We start from the raw sequence: 21,825 nt of genomic DNA, 5'->3' as shown, positions 1-21,825 counted from the left end.
ACATGAGAAGACTACTGACAGGGGAGCCCCTTCCCCTGCCTCCTCTCAGGGACCTGCTTAGTCAAGGTTCCATCCTCTACGAGGATCCGGCTCAATTCTCTCTTACGGTCTGGCCATTGAGAGGGCTAGACTGAAGAAAAGAGGTTACTCGGAGCCGGTGATAGATACACTCCTCCGAGCTCGCAAGTTTTCCACATCCCTCACCTACATAAGGATCTGGAGAGTATTTGAAGCCTGGTGTGACACTCATGGCACCAATCCACATGCGACCACAATCCCTATTGTTCTGGATTTCCTGCAGGATGGGCTTCAGAAGGGTCTCTCCCTAAGCTCCATCAAGGTTCAGGTGGCTGCGCTGTCTTGCTGCGGTCCCAGGAGGGATGGCAAGTACATTGCCACGCACCCAGATGTTTCCCGCTTCCTGAAAGGAGTCAAGCACATTCGTCCGCCACTGAAGTGGCCAGTGCCCCTGTGGAACCTCAACATAGTTTTGGATTTCCTCGCAGGATCCACCTTCAGACCCCTTCGGGGCCTGTCCCTCCGTTCGCTAACTTTGAAGATGGTGTTCTTGCTGGCAGTGTGTTCCGCACGCCGCATCTCAGAGCTACAAGCGCTATCCTGCCGTGATCCCTTTCTGAGAATCACTCCATAGGCTATCCATCTTCGCACGGTTCCCTCTTTCTTACCTAAAGTAGCCTCACAATTTCACCTCAATCAAACCATATCTTTGCCAACCACGGCGGGTTTGAAGAAATCAGAAGAAGGGCGTTTGCTACGCCATCTCGACATCGGCAGATTGCTACCCAGATACCTGGAAAAGACAGAAGCAGTACGAAAGACGGACCATTGTTCGTCCTTCACAGCGGGAAGAAGCAAGGGGAAGCGGCCTCTCGGCCCACCATAGCCCACTGGATCAAAGAAGTTATCAGAGCGGCCTACGTAGAGTCCGGGAAGTCACCACCTCTACAGGTCAAGGCTCATGCCACCAGAGCGCAAGCAGCATCTTGGGCAGAATCTAGGATGCTGTCGCCCGCAGAAATTTGTAAGGCGGCGACATGGTCCTCCCTCCATTCCTTCTCCAGGTTTTACCGTCTGGATGTTCAGGCCAGGGAGGACGACACATTTGCAAGGGCAGTCCTACGCGGTCCTCAGGCAGCCTCCCGCCCAGTCCAGGAGTAAAGCTTTTGTACATCCCCCTTGTTCTGAGTCCACCTGGCTACACCCCAGGAAATGTTGAGATTACTTACCTGATAATCTCCTTTTCCTTAGTGTAGACAGATGGACTCAGCATCCCGCCCGGCTGCCGGTGTACATGGGTTTCACCGATTCAAGGTAAGCCATGTCATTTTCTTACATAAGAGCGTCCACTCTACCAGGTGTCGACGCTTTCCGGTTGGAAGCGCTGGCAGTCTCCAGCTACTATCAATCGGTCAGGGGAATCCTGTTTCACTAATTCATTGATCATCAGTACACATATATCCATAACAGCTTTTGCAAGGAAGATTACTGAGTTTCTTCACTTCCTGTGGGGGTATATGTACCCGTGCTGACGTCAGATCCGTCTCCAACTGCTAGCACGAGCACACTATACCCACTTGTTCTGAGTCCATCTGTCTACACTAAGGCAAAGGAGATTATCAGGTAAGTAATCTCAACATTAATCTATTTCCGCATTATATTTATATCTTAGAACGGTTTTCATAAATGGAAGTAGCCATTAAAACCAAACACAAAGACTTGGGCTAGGAAACTTTGGTCCTGGAATGCCACAAACAGGTTTTTAGGCTTATCCACAACAAATTGGAATGAAGTAATTTGCATATACTGCCTCCATTGGCACAATGGTGTCCTGAGGTAGCTATAGAAAGTCTTTTTCCCTGCGCTGTACAAATAATCAGTGGTGATGCTGCTCTTATTCAGTACTCTCATTCACTGTAGTGACAAAAGGCCGCGCTATGTTTCTCAGTTGTGATGTATGATTTTTTTCCTTAACCTTTGACTGAAAGTTGACATTAACCTTAATATTTAGAAAAGTAGTATTTTGTTGCTAATTTCACTGTTTTTATTTCTTGTAAAGGGCATACATCACAAAAAGAAACCTTGGATGTGAGCTTGGACATAACAGCACTGAGCATTCTCCAGCAGCCTGAGAAACTTCAGTGGGAAATAGTTGCAAATGTCTTGGAAGACACTGTTAAGGATCTGGAAGAACTTGGGGCAAATCCTTCTTTAGCCAGTTGCAAGAGTGAAAAGACAAAAGAAAAACACCTGGAGCAACACAACATTCCCTTTCCTTGTTTACTAGCTGGCGGTTTGTTAACGTACAGATCTCCTGCAGCCTCTCCTATCAGCAGTAATTCACGGAGATCTTTAGATACTTTAAGCAGGACTCGAGCTGAAAGCCTCTCTGAGCAAGGGTCCACTGACAATGAATCCTGCACAAATTCTGAACTGAATTCTCCCTTGGTAAGGAGGACGTTGCCCATGTTGTTGCTTTACAGCATTAAGGAATCTGATGAAAAAGCAGGGAAGCTGTTCTCCCAGATGAACAATATTATGAGCAAAAGTTTACATGATGATGGTTTCACAGTTCCCCAGATCATTGAAATGGAACTGGACAGTCAGGAGCAGCTGCTTTTGCAGGATCCCCCGATGACCTACATTCAGCAGTTTGCTGATTCGGCTGCCAACTTAACATCTCCTGACACTGACAAATGGAGCTCTGTGGTTCCCAAGCCCGGAACTTTGGTTCAGTGCCTGCGGCTACCAAAGTTTGCTGAGGAGGAGAACCTCTGTGTGGATTCAATCACTCCTTGTGCAGATGGAGTTCATTTGTTGATAGGATTGCGGACATGCCCCGCTGAATCCTTGAGTGCAATAAATCAAGTAGAGGCCTTGAATAATTTGAACAAATTAAATTCTGCTTTGTGTAACAGGCGAAAAGGAGAACTGGAATCCAGTCTTGTTGCTGTGAATGGCACAAGCATCAGTGGGATGCAGAATGAATCACCAGCGGATGTACAAACTTCTTTGATAATTCAGCCAGAGAGGAGAATTGTTAGTGGTGGGTATTTATTGCTTTATAAAATGAACTACACCACCAGGATAGTAACTTTGGAGGAAGAGCCAGTTAAGATCCAGCATATCAAAAATCCCCAGGACACAATTACCTCACTGATTTTGCTTCCACCTGACATTTTGGATAACTGTGAAGATGACTGTGAGGAACCTGTAGAGGAAACGCAGTTAACCCTCAAGAATGGTAATGAGAAGGAAAGAAAGACTGACTTCTCTAGTCTTGGACACCTGATAATTACAACTCAGGGAGGAGATGTAAAAATATTAGATCTTTCAAACTTTGAAATTTTAACTAAAGTGGAGCCACCTAAAAAAGAAGGCACTGAGGAATATGATCCATTTGTGTCCGTGATTTACTGCTCGGGCACAGACAGGTTGTGTGCGTGCACAAAAGGTAAGACAGCTTTTAAAATTTTAAATATTTAATGAACTGCTAACTTCTTTAGACTTTCCTCATAGGGCAGCTGTTCCATGCCCCTTATTTTGGTCACCCTTCTCTGCACTTTTCCCCAGTGCAGCTATATCCTTTTTGAGATGCGATGACCAGAATTGCACACAGTATTAAAGTTACAGAGCGAGCGATACAGAGGCATTATGACAATCTCCGTTTTCTATTCCCTTCCTAATAATTCCTAACATTCTGTTTGCTTTTTTGATCGCCATAGCACACTGAACCGATGATTTCAGTGTATTATCCACTATAATGCTTAGATCATTCCTGGGTGGTAACTCCTAAGATAGAACCTAACATTGTGTAACTACAGCAAGGGTTATTTTTCCCTAAATGCATCACTTTGCACTTGTCCACATTAAATTTCATCTGCCATTTGGAAGCCCAATCTTCCAGTCTTGCAAGGTCCTCCTGCATTTCATCACAATCTGCTTGAGATTTTACTACCATTATTTATAAATGGTTACAAGAAGTATGCAGAATTGTACAGACATATGAGAGATCATTTCTACTTCATGGAGCTTGGTCTAGAAGAGCTAACTCAGAGGTTCTGGGGGCTTTGCTAGAAAATGGTGATAGTCAAGATTGGGGAGAACTAAGGTTCACGTTTTAAAAGCAGCCTCAAAATGTGAGTGTTTAAGGCAGGATTGGAATATGGTAAGAGAAGGGAGCATGGCATACCCATTCAAGAAGGCTATTACAGGCATTTGCTGCAACAAGTTTGAAAGCATGGAGTCCAGATCTGGCAATGGAGAAGAAAGGTATAGACAACAGCATCTTGCTTGATGAATGAAGTTTGAAAGGAGGGATGTATTGGGAAATAAGAGAAGAATGGTAATTGGGAGCTGCAGGGTGAATGCATGTTGGTGAGAAGATGTTTATGCAGAAGCTGTTGGGGTACCAATATAGTGATTTGAGACGGGAGGTTGGAGAAACAAGTCATACAATTGAGTTTTGAATTCACTGTAATGGGGAGAGATGGTTCTGTAGTAGACCTATGAGGAACAGGTTGCATTAGATAGACCTATGAGGAACAGGTTGCATTAGACTAAGTATGACTTTAATGAGAGAGTGGCTATGGGTTTTGATGGTAAGTTCAGATTTAATTTGATGGTGATGTAGTGAAAGGAATAACACTTTTTAGCAGTGTGTTGGGTATGCTGAGAGAATGGAGTCGAACAGGATACCAAGGTTGTGAGCCAAGGGGAGTGGGAGGATAATGTTCATGGGATTATATTATCTCTGAATGCTCCTGCCTAAGATACTGGATTTTAAAGATGTTTTCTATTTTTTTTCTGTTTGATTAAAAAAAGGTTGCAATTTTATTTTTTTTCTTTAGTTGTGTCTCTGAGCTTGTCCTTAGCAAAGAAGAGAGCCACGTCAAAAGAACTGTTGTACTTAAAATCCTGCTTACCCCATTGCCTGATTTTCTTAACTACTCTCCAAAGGTCAGATGTTAAATTAAATTGATTAAGGGATTTTTTGGACTCTGTTGAATAATACAGGTGTTCTACATAGAAATAAATTGGCACAGCTACTGCTATTTAGTACAGTAACTGTTGGGCTCTGGTCTTAACGTAAGCCATCTGGAGACTTGAAGCTTGTACCATCTGTCTGCAGCTCTTTGAGTTGAAAAAGAAGTTGACTCAGCTTAGAGAGGAACTGGCTAAAATTAGAGAAGCCTCCTCCATTATACAGCATGTAGAAAATATGTCCTGTACCCACAGAGGCATAACACTTTTCAAAGCAAAAATAGGCAAAAAAAAAAAAAAGAGGGGCCACTCCATTAATACCCAAATAAAATAATCAGGAGCACTCAGAACAATTTTAAACACAAATTAAGAGAGCTTTTTTTTATATATGTGAAAAAAACCTAGTGTGAATTAAAAATTAATGAATTGAAAAAAGAGTGAAAAGTGAAATTCATAAATGCAAAGATATTATTCGAAGATCATAGTGCAATGATTTATTTATTTATTTATTTATAACTTTTCTATACCGAAGTTCAAATAACAGAGCTAATTATCACTCCGGTTTACATTGCAACCATAAAACAGTGACAAAGTTGTCTTACATAGAACAGGGGGAGAGAAAAACTTGGATACAGCTTAAGCATGGGAAGTAATGTGTCAAAACTGGTAAGAACTGATAAGAGTTGGCTTTTTGGGGTAACAAGGTATTCCGAGGGAGGGGGTAGGAATGAGGGATTGGAAGGTGTGGGGGGGAGGGTAGCGGAGGGTTACCATAGATTTAATGAAACTAATATACATATATTAAATAGCTTAGGCAGCGGAAGAAATAGTGCTTAGGCATCTGAGCTTAGGAAGAGAAAGGTCCGTGGAGGTTGATATACCCATTGTTGTCATTTGAAAGAAGAGATCACATTTGGAGTACTAGGATTCCTGTTTTTTTAATGTGTTGATTTTATAGCTGTTAAATTGAAATCCCGCACTGTTTTGGGTGATAGCCAATTTTTGTGTACTTTAACATTTCATTTCCTAGTGTGTATCCAGATGGACTCAGGACCAGTGGGTTATGTGCTCTTCTGCTAGCAGATGGGAGACTGAGTCAGATTTCAAAGCTGCCTTTATCCTAGGTATACCCCTGCAGTGACCTCAGCTCCTCAGTATCTCCCCGTCTCCTAGCAGATATGGACACTATCCCATACACTAGCACAGTGTTAGGAAAATTACAGCAAGAAGACAAAATTACCTTAAAGAAGATTGAACCCCACTCTCCTGCGGTGATACCTAAGGGTCCCTTCCCCAGTTGAGGTGATTTTCGATATCCCTCAGAAGTGTGCCTTGGTCCGGTAGCCGGTTCCCGGCGTGGACTTAGCCCCCAGAGTGGCTGAAAGGCAGCGTGTGCATAACTGAGCATGGTGGTGAAGGTACATCCCTCTCTCCCTGCAGCTGAAGACCGGCACACGATCGGTTAGCGCCGAGACCAGGTAAGTAGAAAACTTTAAATTCAGGTCTCCAGAGCTCGGATTGCTGTACAGATTCCTCACTTTCTTCCGGCGAGGTTAAAAGGGAGCACATATCAGGTTGAGCAGCTTTGGTTGGGCTTGGCCCCGATCTGATGCAAGGGTCCACACACGTGGAGACCCTCGGGGGGGGGGGGGGAGCCATCTTATGGGCGGGGGGCGTCTGCGCCATCTTCCTTCTCGAGCGGCGGTATGCATGGGGCAGGCCAGATGGCCGATATTCCTAACTTGTGCGCGTCCAATACAGACACTCAGCGGTGCACATGACCGCGCACACAACTGAGCGCACTCTGCGCGCATAGCTACAAGCACAGCCACACTTACAACTACACGGGTGCATTGAAGCTCATTGCCTGTGTGTCTAGACATAGAGGCAATGGCACCGGCGCCCAAGAAGGCCAGAAGGCACTCTCTTTGCCCAGCCTGCCACATAAGAGCCATGCAGCCTGAACTGGAGTCCTGCCTGTCAGCATTGTGAAGAAGCCCGGGGGGGACCAAAGCCTGGTCCCTCACTCTCTGAGGATGGATCCGAAACTGCTACATACAATAGCTCCCCGGATCTATGCATCTCCGAGATGGCTTCTCCACAAGAGGGCACCTCAGGAGCCCCTTCTCCGACTTCCCCTGGGATTAACATGGACCCAGGGACCTTCTCCTGGTTAGAATTTTTCCAAGAGCTGCAAGCCTTCGTTAAGGTGCAATCAGCCTTGCTACATCCCGGGCTCAACACCTGCCAGAAGCACAAAATCCTCCTGGCCCTGCTTGGATGCCTCGAGACATGACTCGCCTAACAAAGAATTTCACTGACAGGGACCCAGTCATCTCAGATGATGATGGCAGCTCCCTGGAAGAAGGAGAATTTCCTCTAGGCCTGGAACCATACCGAACCATGCTTCGCTTCTTGCACAAGGATGAATTTACCAGTCCTTGTTTCCCAGACCCTGAAGACTCTGGGTATTCCAGGCATGGACGCTATGGCGGAACCAAAGAAGAACCCTATCCTGGTGTCCCTTTGTAAAGCCTCATGCTAATTCCCAGTGATGGAAGCCATCCAGGAACTGATTGACCTGAAGTGGGATGCCCCGGAGGCCAGCTTCAAAGGGGGTTCGGGCCTTGGAAGCCCTATACCCTCTGGAACCAGCGACTAAGGACGCCATGGTCTGTGCCGTCTCAAAGCGAACAACCATTCCCGTTGGGGGGAGGGGTTGCATTGAAGGATACTTTGGATTCAAATTGTCTATCCTTTCTTAAGCAGTGCAACAGCAATGACACTGCAGATTGCTTCTTGCTGCGCATTGGTGGCAGGTTTCTGCTTGCTCCTCTCGAGAGAGGCAAATAACTCCGGAATATATACCGGTGAGACGATGAAACCTGAAGCAGCCTTCCTGATGGACGCAAGCTCAGATCTGGTGCGTACCTCAGCCAGAGGAGTAGCCTTGGTAGTGGTAGCCAGAAGACAACTATGGCTGCGGAATTGATCTGCTGACGTGACCGCTAAAGCGAATCTCACAAGAATGCCCTTTAAAGGATCCCTCTTATTTGGAAGCAAACTAGAGAAGTTAGCCAGCAAGTGGAGCGAATCTCCAGTACCACAGCTACCGGAAGACAGGGGTAAAAGATCCCAGCGCCCCTCCCTCAGAAGAACCAGGGGTAGATGCTCGCTACGCTTTAGACCCTACAGGAACTCAGTTCCAGGCAATCTCGTCCCTCTGGAAAGTCCCAGCCCTTTCGGGTCAGGCCTGGGGGCAGGCCCCAGCCGTTCTCCCCAATGAGAATGGGCCGAACCATCCACAGGAAGAGGAAATAGAGGGTCAACTTTCCCTCTTCTACCAAAGATGGGTTGAGATCACTTCGGACAAATGGGTACTAAACATCATTCAAGAAGGTTACCCTCTGGAGTTCCGCAGCATCCCTCGGGACAAAATTGTGATGTCACCCTGCCACTCCCACACCAAGAGACTGGCAGTGGAAGCCACTCTGACAAGACTACTCAGTCTGAAGGCAATAACTCCAGTTCCTACACCCCAACAAAATACGGGGCACTATTCCATCTATTTTATTGTTCCCAAAAAGGAAGGATCATTCCGACCCATCTTGGATCTCAAGAATGTCAACAGCCATCTGCGGATACTACACTTCTGCATGGAGGCTCTTCGTTCCGTAATAATGGCAGTACAACTAGGAGAGTTCCTAACCTCCCTGGACCTCTCCGAAGCCTACCTTCACATTCCAGTCCATCAAGGTCACCAGCGTTTTCTACACTTTACGATACTGGGTCACCATTATCAGTTCCGAGCGCTACCCTTCGGCCTAGCAACTGCCCCCAGAACATTCTCCAAAATTATGGTGGTTGTGGCGGCAACACTGAGGAAGGAAGGGATCTTGGTACACCCTTACCTGGATGACTGGCTGATCAGGGCAGAGTCTTCGGAAAAGAGCTGGCAGGTATCCAACAGAGTTAAGAACCTACTGCAGGAGCTCGGTTGGGTCGTGAACACGGGCAAGAGCAGTCTGCAGCTCTCTGTCTCTAGAGTTCCTGGGGGCCCATTTCGACACCAAACAGAAAAAGTCTTCCTCCCTCCCCCGAGGAGAAGGAAGCTAATTGAACAATTACGATGATTGATGACCAATACACACCCCAAGATATGGGACTATCTTCAAGACTTCGGCCTCATGGCTTCAACCTTGGAGGTTGTCCCCTGGGCAAGGGCCCACATGCAACCGCTCCAGCGTTCCTTACTGACATGGTGGAACCCACTGCCCCAGGACTACTCAATTCACCTCCAACTACCAGCAGAAATACGTTCTCAGCTTCAGTGGTGGCTACAGGAAGACCACCTAAGCAGAGGACTAAGCCTATCCCCACCGAACTGGATCTTGCTCACCATGGATGCGAGCCTGCGAGGGTGGGGAGCCCACTGTCAGGAACTGACGGCCCAGGGACAATGGAGCAAGGAAGAGGCGGGATGGAACATAAAACACCTGGATCATAGCCCGCTGGATCAAGGAAGTAATCAAGGCAGCCTATATATAGGCAGGAAAGCCCCTTACTACTGCAGGTTAAGGCTCATTCTACTAGGGCCCAGGCAGTTTCTTGGGCAGAAACCAAGCTGCTGTCACCCGTGAGATCTGTAGGGCGGCATTGCGGTCCTCCCTACACACCTTCTCCAGGTTGTACCGCCTGGATGTTCAAGCCCGAGAAGACACAGCCTTTGCAAGGGCAGTACTAAGTGGGCCACGGGCAGCTTCCCGCCCTATCCAGGAATAGCTTTTGTACATTCCTCTGGTCCTGAGTCCATCTGGCTACACGCTAGGAAGTGGAGAAATTACTTACCTGATAATTTCGTTTTCTTTAGTGTAGACAGATGGATTCAGCATCCCGCCCACGGCTGCCCCAGAGAAGGAAGACCCAGGAAAGCGAACCTCGAGACTAAACAAATATGGGTAAGCCGTTGCCTACTCCTAGTTCAAGACACCTGCAGTTACTGTGGTGTCGGCGTTAACTTAGTTGAGTGCACTGGTGGTCTCCAGTTTTTGAAACCAGTTGAATCAGTTTAATCAAGTTGTTTATGCAAAAAAAAAAAAAAAAATATATATATATATATATATCCACATTGGCTTTTCGAGGAGGATACTGAGGAGCTGAGGTCACTGCAGGGGTATATCTAGAGTGAAGTCAGCTTTGAAATCTGATTCCGTCTCCCATCTGCTAGCAGAAGAGCACATAACCCACTGGTCCTGAGTCCATCTGTCTATATTAAGGAAAACGAAATTATCAGGTAAGTAATTTCTTCAATATATTGCTATATTTGTGCCAAGCTGAAATAACTGTTTCATTATTATAGATCCCCTTGAAGAAGCTGACACATGATGAAACAGAGGTCCTTTGTTAGAGTGATGTATTTTGACAAACTTTAACTATGGTTAATGTTTGTTATTGTGAAAAAGTAACTGATCTTGCCCTAGTTTGTTTCTTCTTCAAGGAGTTTGTGTTCTCACTGTGGGACTCAAGCATATTTAATAAAAATGCTTTTTGTTTTCAGAGTGTTTCTATGACATGTCATTATCACAGCTTCATTGCCTGTAGTGCAAGATTAACATCTTTGTGTGTATGAACTTGCCACTTTTCACTCTTGTTTTTTCAATTTTTGTCAATATTCATGTTTAAATTTACCTTTTGGTTCAATGTATTTTTTTTCACTTATATAAAGTTCTCTGTAGTTTGTATTTTAAATTATTGTGGGCACTCCCTATTGTTTCTATTCTGACATAAGATTTGTGACATAGCGGCAACCCTAAATGATACATGTGCAAAGTGCCTTCAAAGCCTTGGAAATGGATGGAACTCCAGAAAATGGTATCAGAGTTGAGAGACACCAGTTGAACACAAAAACCCAAAGACAGAGTCAAGAACCCGCAGTATAAAACATCTTGTGCTGAGACTGCATTATCAAAAGCATTAAGTTGGGGATGTATTTGGAAAAAAACAAAAAGGTCAAATGACTACTGGAATCCTCATTTAGGAGGAATACAGATCAGATTCTTAGTACTATCCGAGAAGAAAAGTTCCAGATCTGTATACAATGGCACAATACACATACCTTCTACTAAACCCACCCGCCTTTCCACCACAAAAGAAAGAGCACTTTCCATAGCAGGACCTTCAAATTGGAATGCTATGCCACCTGACCTACGTCTCGAACACTGCCACCACAAATTTAAAAATAACCTAAAAACCTGGCTCTTCGAACAAGCCTTTGCATAATCCAACCCTCCCTACTGGTATGCCTTGCAGTCGTATACTTCAATACCCCCTTCTCCAGCTCTCCAATGTTCTATTGCTTTGTTATATTATATTAAATTATATGCCATATGTTGCTTTGTTACATCATATTGCTCTGTTATATTATATGCTATATTTTTGTTATATTTTATTATATCCTAATTTTTTGCTTTATGTTCATGATCTTCGTTGTGTGTACGGCACAGTTACGATTTTGATACATTGTTTCCCCACATGTTACTTGTAAAATGATGTGATACTCTGCGAATGTCGGAATAGAAAAACCTTTAAATAAAATTTTTCTATGATTGTTATAGGCCATTCGGGGTCCAATGACCTTGCTAGAAATGGAATCAGTGATGTACAAGAGGAATTTCAGACTTTAGGGGAGACCTTAGCGCCTGGCAAAAGCCACTGCATTTTTAGAGGTATTACCTATTCTTGATGAGGAAGAGGAAGGACCCTCATATTGATGACCTCAGTATGTAGCTTGAAAGTGGATGCAAAGAACAAGGATCTTTTTTTTTTTTTTTTTTTTTATAATTTAATTTCCAATTACATATTTCAAGAATTAACACTTGAATAGATAAACATCTCAGTACTTATACAAAAAAGAAGAAAAAGCAGGAAATACATTTTTTGTCAATAATGTATTTAGCCCTCAAAATTGAGATCCAGTCCACTACCTTGAGGAAATAGAAATATCTATATTACTTAACAAAAGCTAGTTAAACGGGTCCCATCTTTTAACAGTTGTGCTTACAGATTTTCAAACGACAGGAGCTGACATAGCAACTGGCGTAAATCTATCAGTTAAAGAGGGAAGCTGTACAGGGTTATTTATTTATTTATTTATAAAACTTTTAATATACCGACATTCATAGGGCATATCATGCCGGTTTACAAATAACTGAAGCAGGTAGAAAATACAATGAACAGGGGTAGGGGAGAAGGGGAGCAGGGAAGAAAAAGGTGAGAGGTGGGCAGGGGAAGAGCAGCAAGAAAGAATAGGGCAGAAGGAGAGAGAGGAACAATCAACTTGATAAATATAATAAAAGGAACATAATTGTAACTGTTTTAAAATTATAAGTTAAGGCGAAGTACTCATTTACAAGAGATCAGTTGTATGATTAATTGTTTGGGGGGGAGGGGGAGGCGGATGTGGGGGAAGAGGTGGGAGGGGGAGATTAGGGGGCAGGGAGAGTGGGCTAAGGGGGTAAGGGGAGGCTGGGGGGTGAAAGGGAGGGAGGACTGTGATGGAAGGGACAGGGAGTGGGCTAGGTTTGATTGGCTTCTGGGTAGGCTTGCCTGAACAGCCAGGTCTTGATGCCTTTTTTGAAAGACTGTAAGGAGGGCTCAAGTCGAAGGTAATGGGGAAGTGAGTTCCAAAGGGTGGGGCCAGCTATGGTAAACGCTCTTTCTCTGGTGTTGGAGAGGTGTGCGGTTTTGAGAGGTGGGGTGTGTAGGGTGCCTGCGAGGGCATTTCTAGTAGGTCGATTAGAGGTACGGAAGTGAGGCATGTTTTTAAGCCAGGCGGGGTTGTTTTTATGAAGGGCGTTGTGCAGGATGGTGAGGGTTTTATATTTAATACGGTATGGTATGGGAAGCCAGTGCAGGTCCTTTAGTATGGGGGTTATGTGTTCAGTCTTACGGGTATTGGTGGTGATTCTTGCCATCGCATTTTGAAGGATTTGTAGGGGTTTGATCGTGGAAGTAGGGAGGCCTAACAGGAGGGAATTGCTGTAATCTAGTTTGGAAAGGATAGTGGACTGCAGAACTAAACGGAAATCATGTGCATGAAGGAGTGGTTTCAGTTTTTTAAGAATGTGAAGTTTGTAGAAGCCTCCTTTTATTAGGGACTTGATGTGTGGCTTGAAATTGAGGTGTTGATCAAGTAGGATTCCTAGGTCTCTTACATTAGATGTAGGTGAGTGGGTTATGGTGGGGGTGGGAGCAGTGGGGCAGGAAGTGTGCTCTGGTTGATAGGTGATGACGAGGATTTCAGTTTTATCTGCATTGAGTGCCAGGTGGAGATTGGCCAAAAGGGAGTTGATGGTGGAGAGGCAGGATTCCCAGTATTGAAGGGATGCCTTGAGTGTAGTTTGAATGGGGATGATGATTTGGACATCATCAGCATACAGGAAGAAAGTCAGCCCTAGGTCAGAGAGAAGTTGGCAGAGGGGGAGAAGATAGATGTTGAAAAGTGTGGAAGAGAGGGAGGATCCTTGGGGGACGCCTTGTGTGAGTGGGATATGTGAAGAGGTACTTTGATTTGTACAGCGTATTCTCTGTGGTTAAGATAGGAGGAGAACCAAGATAGAGCAGTGCCAGTGACGCCTATTTCTGCCAACCTGGAAAGTAGGATTTGGTGGTTAACAGTGTCAAAGGCCGCAGAGATGTCTAGGATGGCCAGGAGGTATGATTTCCCCTGGTCCGCCAGGGTTATAGAAAACGTATGATGCATTTTTATACTTTACTAGACATTTACACGGAAGGTTTAGGAAATATGCAGCCCCCATTTCTAACACCTTAGGTTTTAAAATTAAAAATTGTTTCCTCTTTTTTTTTTTTTTTTTTTTTGTTTGCCAAGACTGGAAAAACTTAAACTTTCAGGCCCAGAAAGCTTTTAGATCTATATCAAAAGTATCTTTTAAATATCCATTCATTGTCTGTCTCCAGAAGAAATGACATAAGTGTAGCTGGCGTGACCTGTTCGCTCACAGAGCTTTCAATAATATTAATCACATCCATTTGAGGTTCTAATGTTGAACAAATCTGTCCCCCATGTAATTCTTCAATTCCCCTTTTAACGGGTGATATATAGTAAATCCTAGATATTAAAGGCAACGTCTGTTCAGGTATTTTAAGGATTTCTAAAAGATACCTCTTCCACATATCACTTGGTGCAATTAAAGAATTTTTTGGAAAATGTATAAGATGAATATTTTTTGCCCGTGCCTGATTCTCAATGGATTCCATTTTCATCTTGATATTTAAATTTTCTTTTATAATGGAATACTGGACATTTTTAATTGTATTCAGTTCCTTTTTTCTCACTTACTCCATAATTTTCCTTTATCTCCTTTTCTACCTTCGTCATACGATCTTCCAAACCATTTAGAACTTCAACCATAGGTTTCAGTTGGCTAGCAACATTTCCATTTAGCAGACAAATAGCATCCCAAATTGCATCCAAAGTAATTAGAGTAGATCTCACCAACTTGACGGCTTGTGACTGAATCCTGCTGGTTGTGGCTCCATTTTGTTGCTGGACTTTTAGCTGTTGAAACTCTTCACCAGGTCTTCCTGTCATTGGTGGCCCTTCATTAGGGCTCACTCCCTCTTCTAGGGCCTCAGCAATGCTGCTTGCTTCCAATGAAGCTGGCTCTCGAGATATGCTTTGAGGTTCTAGCCTTGGCCGGATTGGCTGGGGCACAGTGCTCTTCCGGGGACAGAGATGTTTGTAGCTCTGGGGAAGCGGCGAGTACTTCTTCCTCCTGGTTACTCCCCAGCGAGCCCACTCTCGGAATCTGAGGCCCGCCATACGTATGAATCCATTGGGCCAGTTACAGTAGGTAACTGTATTTCAGGTTCTTTAGCTCTCCGTTTGCGTACGGAGTGCGGCATGGTTAAGGAAATCTGGACCCATGGAGCCGTTCAAAGTGCGTCGTACCAGCTCGCGGCCATCTTGGATCCAGAACAAGGATTTTGATATATTGGAAGTTGGGGCTATTTATGGAACAATATAAGGCTTTTTTCTAGTGATGACCTAAGTGAGAAATTGAGATCATACGTTAATAGATATTTAAACTAGTGAGGGGTGGGTGAGGTGTTGGATGGAAGCCAGTAGATTTGGGGACTCATCCCTAACAAACAGATTATGAGGAAAATCGCAGAAGTGAAGAGCTCACTAGTTAGTTTTTGAGCAACAGGGTAGATGAGAGGAGCAGGTATGAGGCTATGTGAAGCGTAGGCAAGCCAAGGAGAAATAACTGGAAGGCTATGACCACAAATGTTCATAGTCTAAGCAATAAAATTCCAGATCTGAAAGCTGTCATGGTAGAGGTAGACTAGATGTTATTGCTATCTGGGAGATGTTGCACAATAATAGCTAGATTTTAAGTCGTGCAGTTCCTGGCATGTGCACATGGACACGCCAATTTTATAAAATGCGGACTGGGAGGGAACTTCCCTATCCGCCAATCTATTCTTCCTCCCTTTTTTCCTCTCCTCACCGACCCCTACACCTAGCCTATCTACCCGAAATATTTTTGTTTTCTATCTTACTTCCTCTTCGGAGTAGAAGCAAGTTTTATTTAGGCATTTTATATACCATTTACAAGATCCACATACATATTCATGGTTAGTGATCACATACTATGTGGTAGCCCTCACCCTGCCCGACTCCTTTGCAAAACCCCCCAGCACTTCTGTGCGTACCGGGAGATATGCATTTGGCTCGGCCATTTTGAAAATGCGCTTGCCCGGCCACGCGTGTATCCCCCCATTTTGGCGTGAGCCAGGTTTTGAAAAATTGGCCGCAAGTCTCTTGAATGTGATACAGCCGTATCAGGCTGTAATTTACTCAGGAAGGATAGTGATGACAAAAAGGGAAGAAGAGTTATTTAAAAATATCAAAGCAATTGAAAGGCAGGGGACATGAGGAAAGGAGGAGGAGCTGTGGGCTGCCTTGGAAAGGAGCAATTGAACTTTCATTTATACTGAGGTGTTCATTAGTTCTCTGATTCAGCAGTACAGATGGATGGAAATTAGGTTGAAGACATCCAAAAGATGGGAATGAATGGGAAGATGGTGATGGAGGTAGATTGTAGCATCCTGTCTCTGGCTTTAGTTAAAAATAGATTATGGACTCCAAGAGGCTCTGATCAGACAAAAGGTGATGGAATTTTATGAGGGAAGGGGTGTGATAGAGGACATGGTATCTATAAATGGAGAAAATGTCTTTAATTTGTGCTCCCACCTGAGCACCAGTGAACATCAGATGTGTTCTGGTTTGATTATAATGACCAAAGTGGAGTCACACACAGCTCAGATTCCTGGATTTCAGAAATACTTACTTTAGTAAAATGAGGAAGTGCCTTGAGGAGGTGGTGAAATACAAGAGCAATGGTCTACACTAAAAGGAGCTTTAGTAATGGCTACACATCTTTATCAAGGAAGTGCACAAAAGTAAGAGGAAAAAGAAACTGGTATAGTTCTCTAAAGAGGTGGCTGAAAAAGTAAGAGCAAAAAAACTAGCATGGACAAAGCACAAAGGATCTCAAATGCAGGGAACAATTTTATAAATTTGAAAGAAATCAGGCTGTGGAAGAGTGAATGGAAGAAATCTGACCGGCACATCCAAGTGACCTGGACTGGCCACTGTAGAGACAGGATGCGAGCTCGTTGGGCCATTGATCTGATCTTGCTTAGTACTTCTTAAGATGTTAAAAGTTAACTAAATGGGCAGAGTCAAATGACTAGACTTTGTACAGATACGTCAGCAAAAGGAGGAAGGTCAGAGTTGGAATTGCAAGACTGAGAGGAGATGAACAATATGTGGAGAGAGGTTAAAAGCAGAAATGTTATACTTCTGTTCGGTGTTGAAGGAGGACAATGATTGTTAGCAAGGGGTCTTTTAAGTTTAAGGCAATAAGACAAGACAAGCAAGTGGCGCAATGTCAGACAAGATTGAAATTCATAAATTAGATTTTTTGTGAAAGTTCTTATACAAAGCGGTAGATCCAAACATTGTCAGTATAAAAATGATATTGAAAATCATGGGAGGCGATCACTAAGGGAAAAAGTGTAGCGAGACATAGTATCTAGGTCAGAACCCTGAAATGTACCATCTGATAACAGTAGAGGATAATCTGCCTGAGGAGACACTGTGATGGGAGAAGTAAGAGGAGAACCAAAATAGAACTGAATCTTGAAGTCCAAGTGAGGGCAGTGTGTCAAGGATTAGATGGTAGTTAATAATGTTGAAAGCAGCACCTGAAAGAAGAATATAAATCAAACAAAGAGAAAAATGATAGAGTAGAGTCCATCTTTGGCCATGAGGAAGTCTCTTGAGAGCTAGATAAGGGCTATCTCTATGTAATGCAGAGGGTGAGATCCAGATTAAATTGGATCAAGATTATCTTGGAGGGAAGTAACCTGTTAAAATAGTTTGGATGAGATGGGACTGTAATTTACAGGGCAGGTAGGATCCAGTCAAAGGGTGTTTGAAGAGTTCGGTGATCATAACATTTGAACGCAATAGAGAAGATTTTAGTAAAGTGACAGATTAGAGATGTGGTAGATGGCGGGGAGGACTGCAGGGGAGATAGAAATGAGGGCTTGGTGTAGTGGGATTGGAGAAACAAGTAGTTATTTTTGAGGGAAGGAACGGATGGGCAATAAGTTCTGTCTTTTTGTTGAAGGAGTGATTAATGGAACTGTACACATCCTAGCTGATTGACATTTGCACTGTGCTTACTATTTCTGTAGTATGAGTAGTTTTGTGAAGTCCATATCTTAAGTTGCACACGCCTAAAGAACTAATGAAATTGCAATATATCTATAATGCTTTATATTCTGTATAGTAGAACCTTGTTAATGACAGTGGGTGGATTTACTTATATGTAAGGTCCTTCATTTTCAGTTTAATTGATTTTGACCCATAAATTCCCAGATTTTTCCATGGGTGACAATTTGTTTAAACTGATTTTCACTCTAATTTTGGATGATTAAACAGCTATTCCAGAGCTGCAGGTTCAGCATTTCAAGGGCTCCTGCCACTGCAGTCCAAAGCGCATTCTGTTTCAAGTCATGCACCCCACCAATGAAAATGCTCAGTGCTGTGCATGCCATGTTTCAAATCGCATCTCCTCATCCCCTAAGCAGTCAAAGTGCCTGCTCTGTGTTGCCATGAATGCATTTGAAGAAGGTGCTGTCCAGAAGCATTTACCAGCAAGCTCCCTGGCCCTACACAAAAGCAGAAGTGCAGTGCTGCATACACAGGAGCATCAGGCATCATGCCAAAGAAGAGAGGAAAAGCCTGTAGTCACCACTAGTAAGGATAAATGGGTTGTGGTGCGGGGATGGGGATGGGGAAGGAGGGGAGAGGGAGATTATCAGCTGGGGCGGAGAGAAGGACATGATAGGCAGTAGATAAGGGTAGATATGGGGATGCTGCTGAATGGGAGAATCTGCTGCTTAATGTTTTACTGTCCTGACTTCTGACCACCAAAATAATCTATTTACCCAGAAAAATGTCATTTTTTTACTTGATTTTTTCTCCTATTTTTTGTTCTTGCCATAATAAACCCTAATAAATTCCTAGGAAAAATACAGAATAAAAACTGAAAATGAAGCTCCCTACTTATATGATTTTGTCTGATTTTATATCAGTTAGTTTTTCAAATGCTTGAAGGAGCTTTTACACTTGAACATTTGCATAAAGATGATTTGATTTAAATTTTGTTGTACTCCATGCTAAATGTAAGCGAATTAGAATAAACCTTAAGGTATGTAGTGAAAACAGTAATTACATAAATATTTGCAGCTTGTGTACATGGACTTAACTGAGACTTCAGCAACGGTGTGTTTGTGGTGAATTTTTTTAAAATTTAAAAATAGAAATGTTTTTCATTGTACAGTGAACAGTTAAAGGAATAAGTACAAAATACCAAGGTGTATATCCAAGTGAGTTGAAGTAGTTCCTTATCAGTATGGTAATTTGTCTCCTACTTATATTCCACCAGCTGAAGTCGTGTGGATTGCACGTTGTCATGGAGTGTATGCTCAAAATTGACATGATTCGAAAGCAAAGTTGAATAGAAGATACATTGTCTTGAGATGGTTGTTTGGAAATGGTATGGTCTCCACATGAAAACAATAGATTAGCTGTTTGAGAAGGTTGTGAAAACAGTAAGATGCTTTTTGCATCCCACATTGCATCTGCCCATGATTTTTTTTTTTGGTCATATGAAATTCTCTCTAAATGACTTGACTTAAGCAGTCTTCAGAGTCTGAGAAATGAAGGAAATCAAATAAGAGATCGAGTCTGTATTTTCTTGGATTGTTAATCTTTAAATTGTACAGTTTTGGAACACTTAACACAGTGCCAGACTGTTGCTCTTAATGAAGGTATTTTATTTTTCATTTGAAATAGCAAAGTGCCTACTTTAATGTATACAGTATCATTGATAAGTTTGTTAGTTAAATGGGGGTCTTTGAGTGTTGCAGTATTCAGAGCACCAACATAGATTATGTTGTAATCTGCACTGAACACTCTTTGAGTGGAGGCGACGGAATTTAAACCATTGAATAAATAAATAAATAAATACATGAGCTTTTTAAACATGTCACAGGCTACAGGAATACTACTTTTTATAGAGAGCAACTATTTCAAGGGAAAAGATCATGATATAAGATTGGAGGGAGGAAGTTTGAGAGGAAACATAAATACTTTTTTATAAAAGGGTGGTAGATACCTACATTAATGTACCAAGAGGGACGGTGGAAACTAGTATAGATAGAATTCAAGCATGCTTTGTACACAAAGGCAGTGGTAAGAGTAGGTTTGCAGTACTGCAAACAAGCCATCATTCACTTTCTTGAGAGCAAAGGCAAGAAGAGAGAGATGAGGTGAAAATAAATGGCAGATGGCCACTATGAATTGAGATCCTGCAGCTCCTCTTGCCTTTTGGTTATAAAATCTTTTTTTATTTTTTCAACTTTTGTATGCCTTTGGACTTTGGGACATGACTGTAATAGGAAAGGTCATGTTTTTCCTTGAGTGGACCCTCAATTTGGTACTATAATCCCCGTTTTTGGAAAAGGTTTCTCTGAAATCTGGCACTTAGATGGGATTTGACTGCTCACCTCTCTGCCATGAATTTAGACCAAACTCCCAGTCTGCTGCAGGAGTGTGCAGCTTTTGAGGTGCGAGTGCAGCATCAGCGAGATAAGTGTCTGCGGAGGAACAGGTTTGACCCTTTAAAAACACCAATATTGATAGATGATCCTTTGTGCTGGTAGTGTGACTGAAGCTTAGATAAGCTTTGCCTATGGGAGTGGCCATGGGAGCCGCATTTTGACAGTTCAGTAGAAGGAGGCAGTTATCAGTCAATTTCTGATGTAAAAACATGATTAAATAATGTGACAAGCAGCAGCAAAAGCCAGATACATACTTGACTGTATAAGAAGCAGCATAACCAGTAGAAAAAGGTGGTGATGAGGTCTCAGCACAGATTTATATAGCAGCACTAAGAGCTTTTGGGTCCAGTTTTGGAGGGTACACCTGTAAAAAGATATAGACAGGATGGAATTTGTTAAGAAGGCAGCCACTAAAATGATCTATGGTATTAAACATAAAACATGTGAGAAGAGACTTAAATTCCTCAGCATGTATTCCCTGGAAGAAAGGAGGGAGAGGGGCGGAAATGTTCAGATATCTCCAAGGAATAAATCCATTTGTGACAGGCCTTTTTCAAAGGAAAGAGATTGGCAATGAGGGTGAAAGGGGGCAGACTTAGAAGCATTGGAGACAAGTGCCAGGTTTCAAGAAATTTTGGGACAAACATAGGGGATCTCAAGGAGTTAGAGAAAAGAACTGAAATGCTATTGATGGGAGATGGAGATGGACAGATCAGATGGGACACTATGGCCTTTATATGTTAATGTGTATTTCAAGTGAGGGGCAGATACCACTCAACTCTCTTTCACATTATATGCCAACAGCTATATTAATCCACACAGAACAACCTGTTAGTTTTAATATCAGGGAATTTGCTGCCATCTTGTCTGTTTACTGGGTTTGTGAGAGGGCAGATGTTGAGCTTTCAGATGGTGTAGTTTGCATTACTGCAGGTCCTAAGAAAAGAACTGAAGTATTTTTAAAGGAAACCTAAAGACATTATGATGTCTATCTCTAGACTGGAATTTACAGAACTAATTAAGATAGATTTAGGTCAGGAGTGGGAACTCCTGTTCTCAAGAGCCACAAACAGGCCTGGTTTTCAGGATATCCATCATGACTATGCAGGAGATACATTTATATGCACTACCTCCATTTATTTAAAATTATCTATAGCCCTTACCCCTCTGAATAGTTCAGGGCAAGTTACAAGAAAACACATCATAAAATCATATTAATAAACATAAAAATGAAAAAAAGCATACACAATATCTCAGGGTGCCAGGCTGAACAACAAGAAGCAACTCAGTTATACAGAGATCTCAAATGCTTGCTTAAATAAGTGTCTTAAGTGCATGTTTAAATAGTTTAGGGTCTGTATTGGTCTACTTAAAACGAATATTTTACCAAAAATGTTATACTTGTTTTAGCGACTCCCTTGCTTGTTTCCCATAGATTAATAGCTTCATTTATTTGGAGAAAGCGAAGGGTTCGGGTAAGACTTGGGCAATTGTGCTTACCTAAATCACAGGAAGGTATGGCACTCCCTAACTTGCATCTGTATTATTAGCCTAGCAGACTGGTTTGCTTGCATAACTGGTTTAATGGGGGTGGGGTGGGGG

The 21,825-nt window shown here is 43.0% G+C and overlaps 1 protein-coding gene across 5 annotated transcripts in view; it reads left to right on the top strand.

Annotated features, from left to right (window-relative positions):
• The window catches only part of BIRC6 (baculoviral IAP repeat containing 6), a 1,045,545-nt gene that overhangs the window by 165,910 nt on the left and 857,810 nt on the right, over window positions 1-21,825 (top strand). For all 5 annotated transcript variants that reach the window (XM_029593898.1, XM_029593899.1, XM_029593901.1 and 2 more), the window contains exon 10: window positions 2,078-3,472. In XM_029593898.1, coding sequence (XP_029449758.1) covers window positions 2,078-3,472 — 1,395 coding nt within the window. The remainder of the gene's footprint in view (window positions 1-2,077; window positions 3,473-21,825) is intronic.

The sequence above is a fragment of the Rhinatrema bivittatum genome, chromosome 3, assembly GCF_901001135.1.
Source record: "Rhinatrema bivittatum chromosome 3, aRhiBiv1.1, whole genome shotgun sequence".
NCBI lineage: Eukaryota > Metazoa > Chordata > Amphibia > Gymnophiona > Rhinatrematidae > Rhinatrema > Rhinatrema bivittatum.
This window is presented reverse-complemented; position numbering and strand designations above follow the sequence as displayed.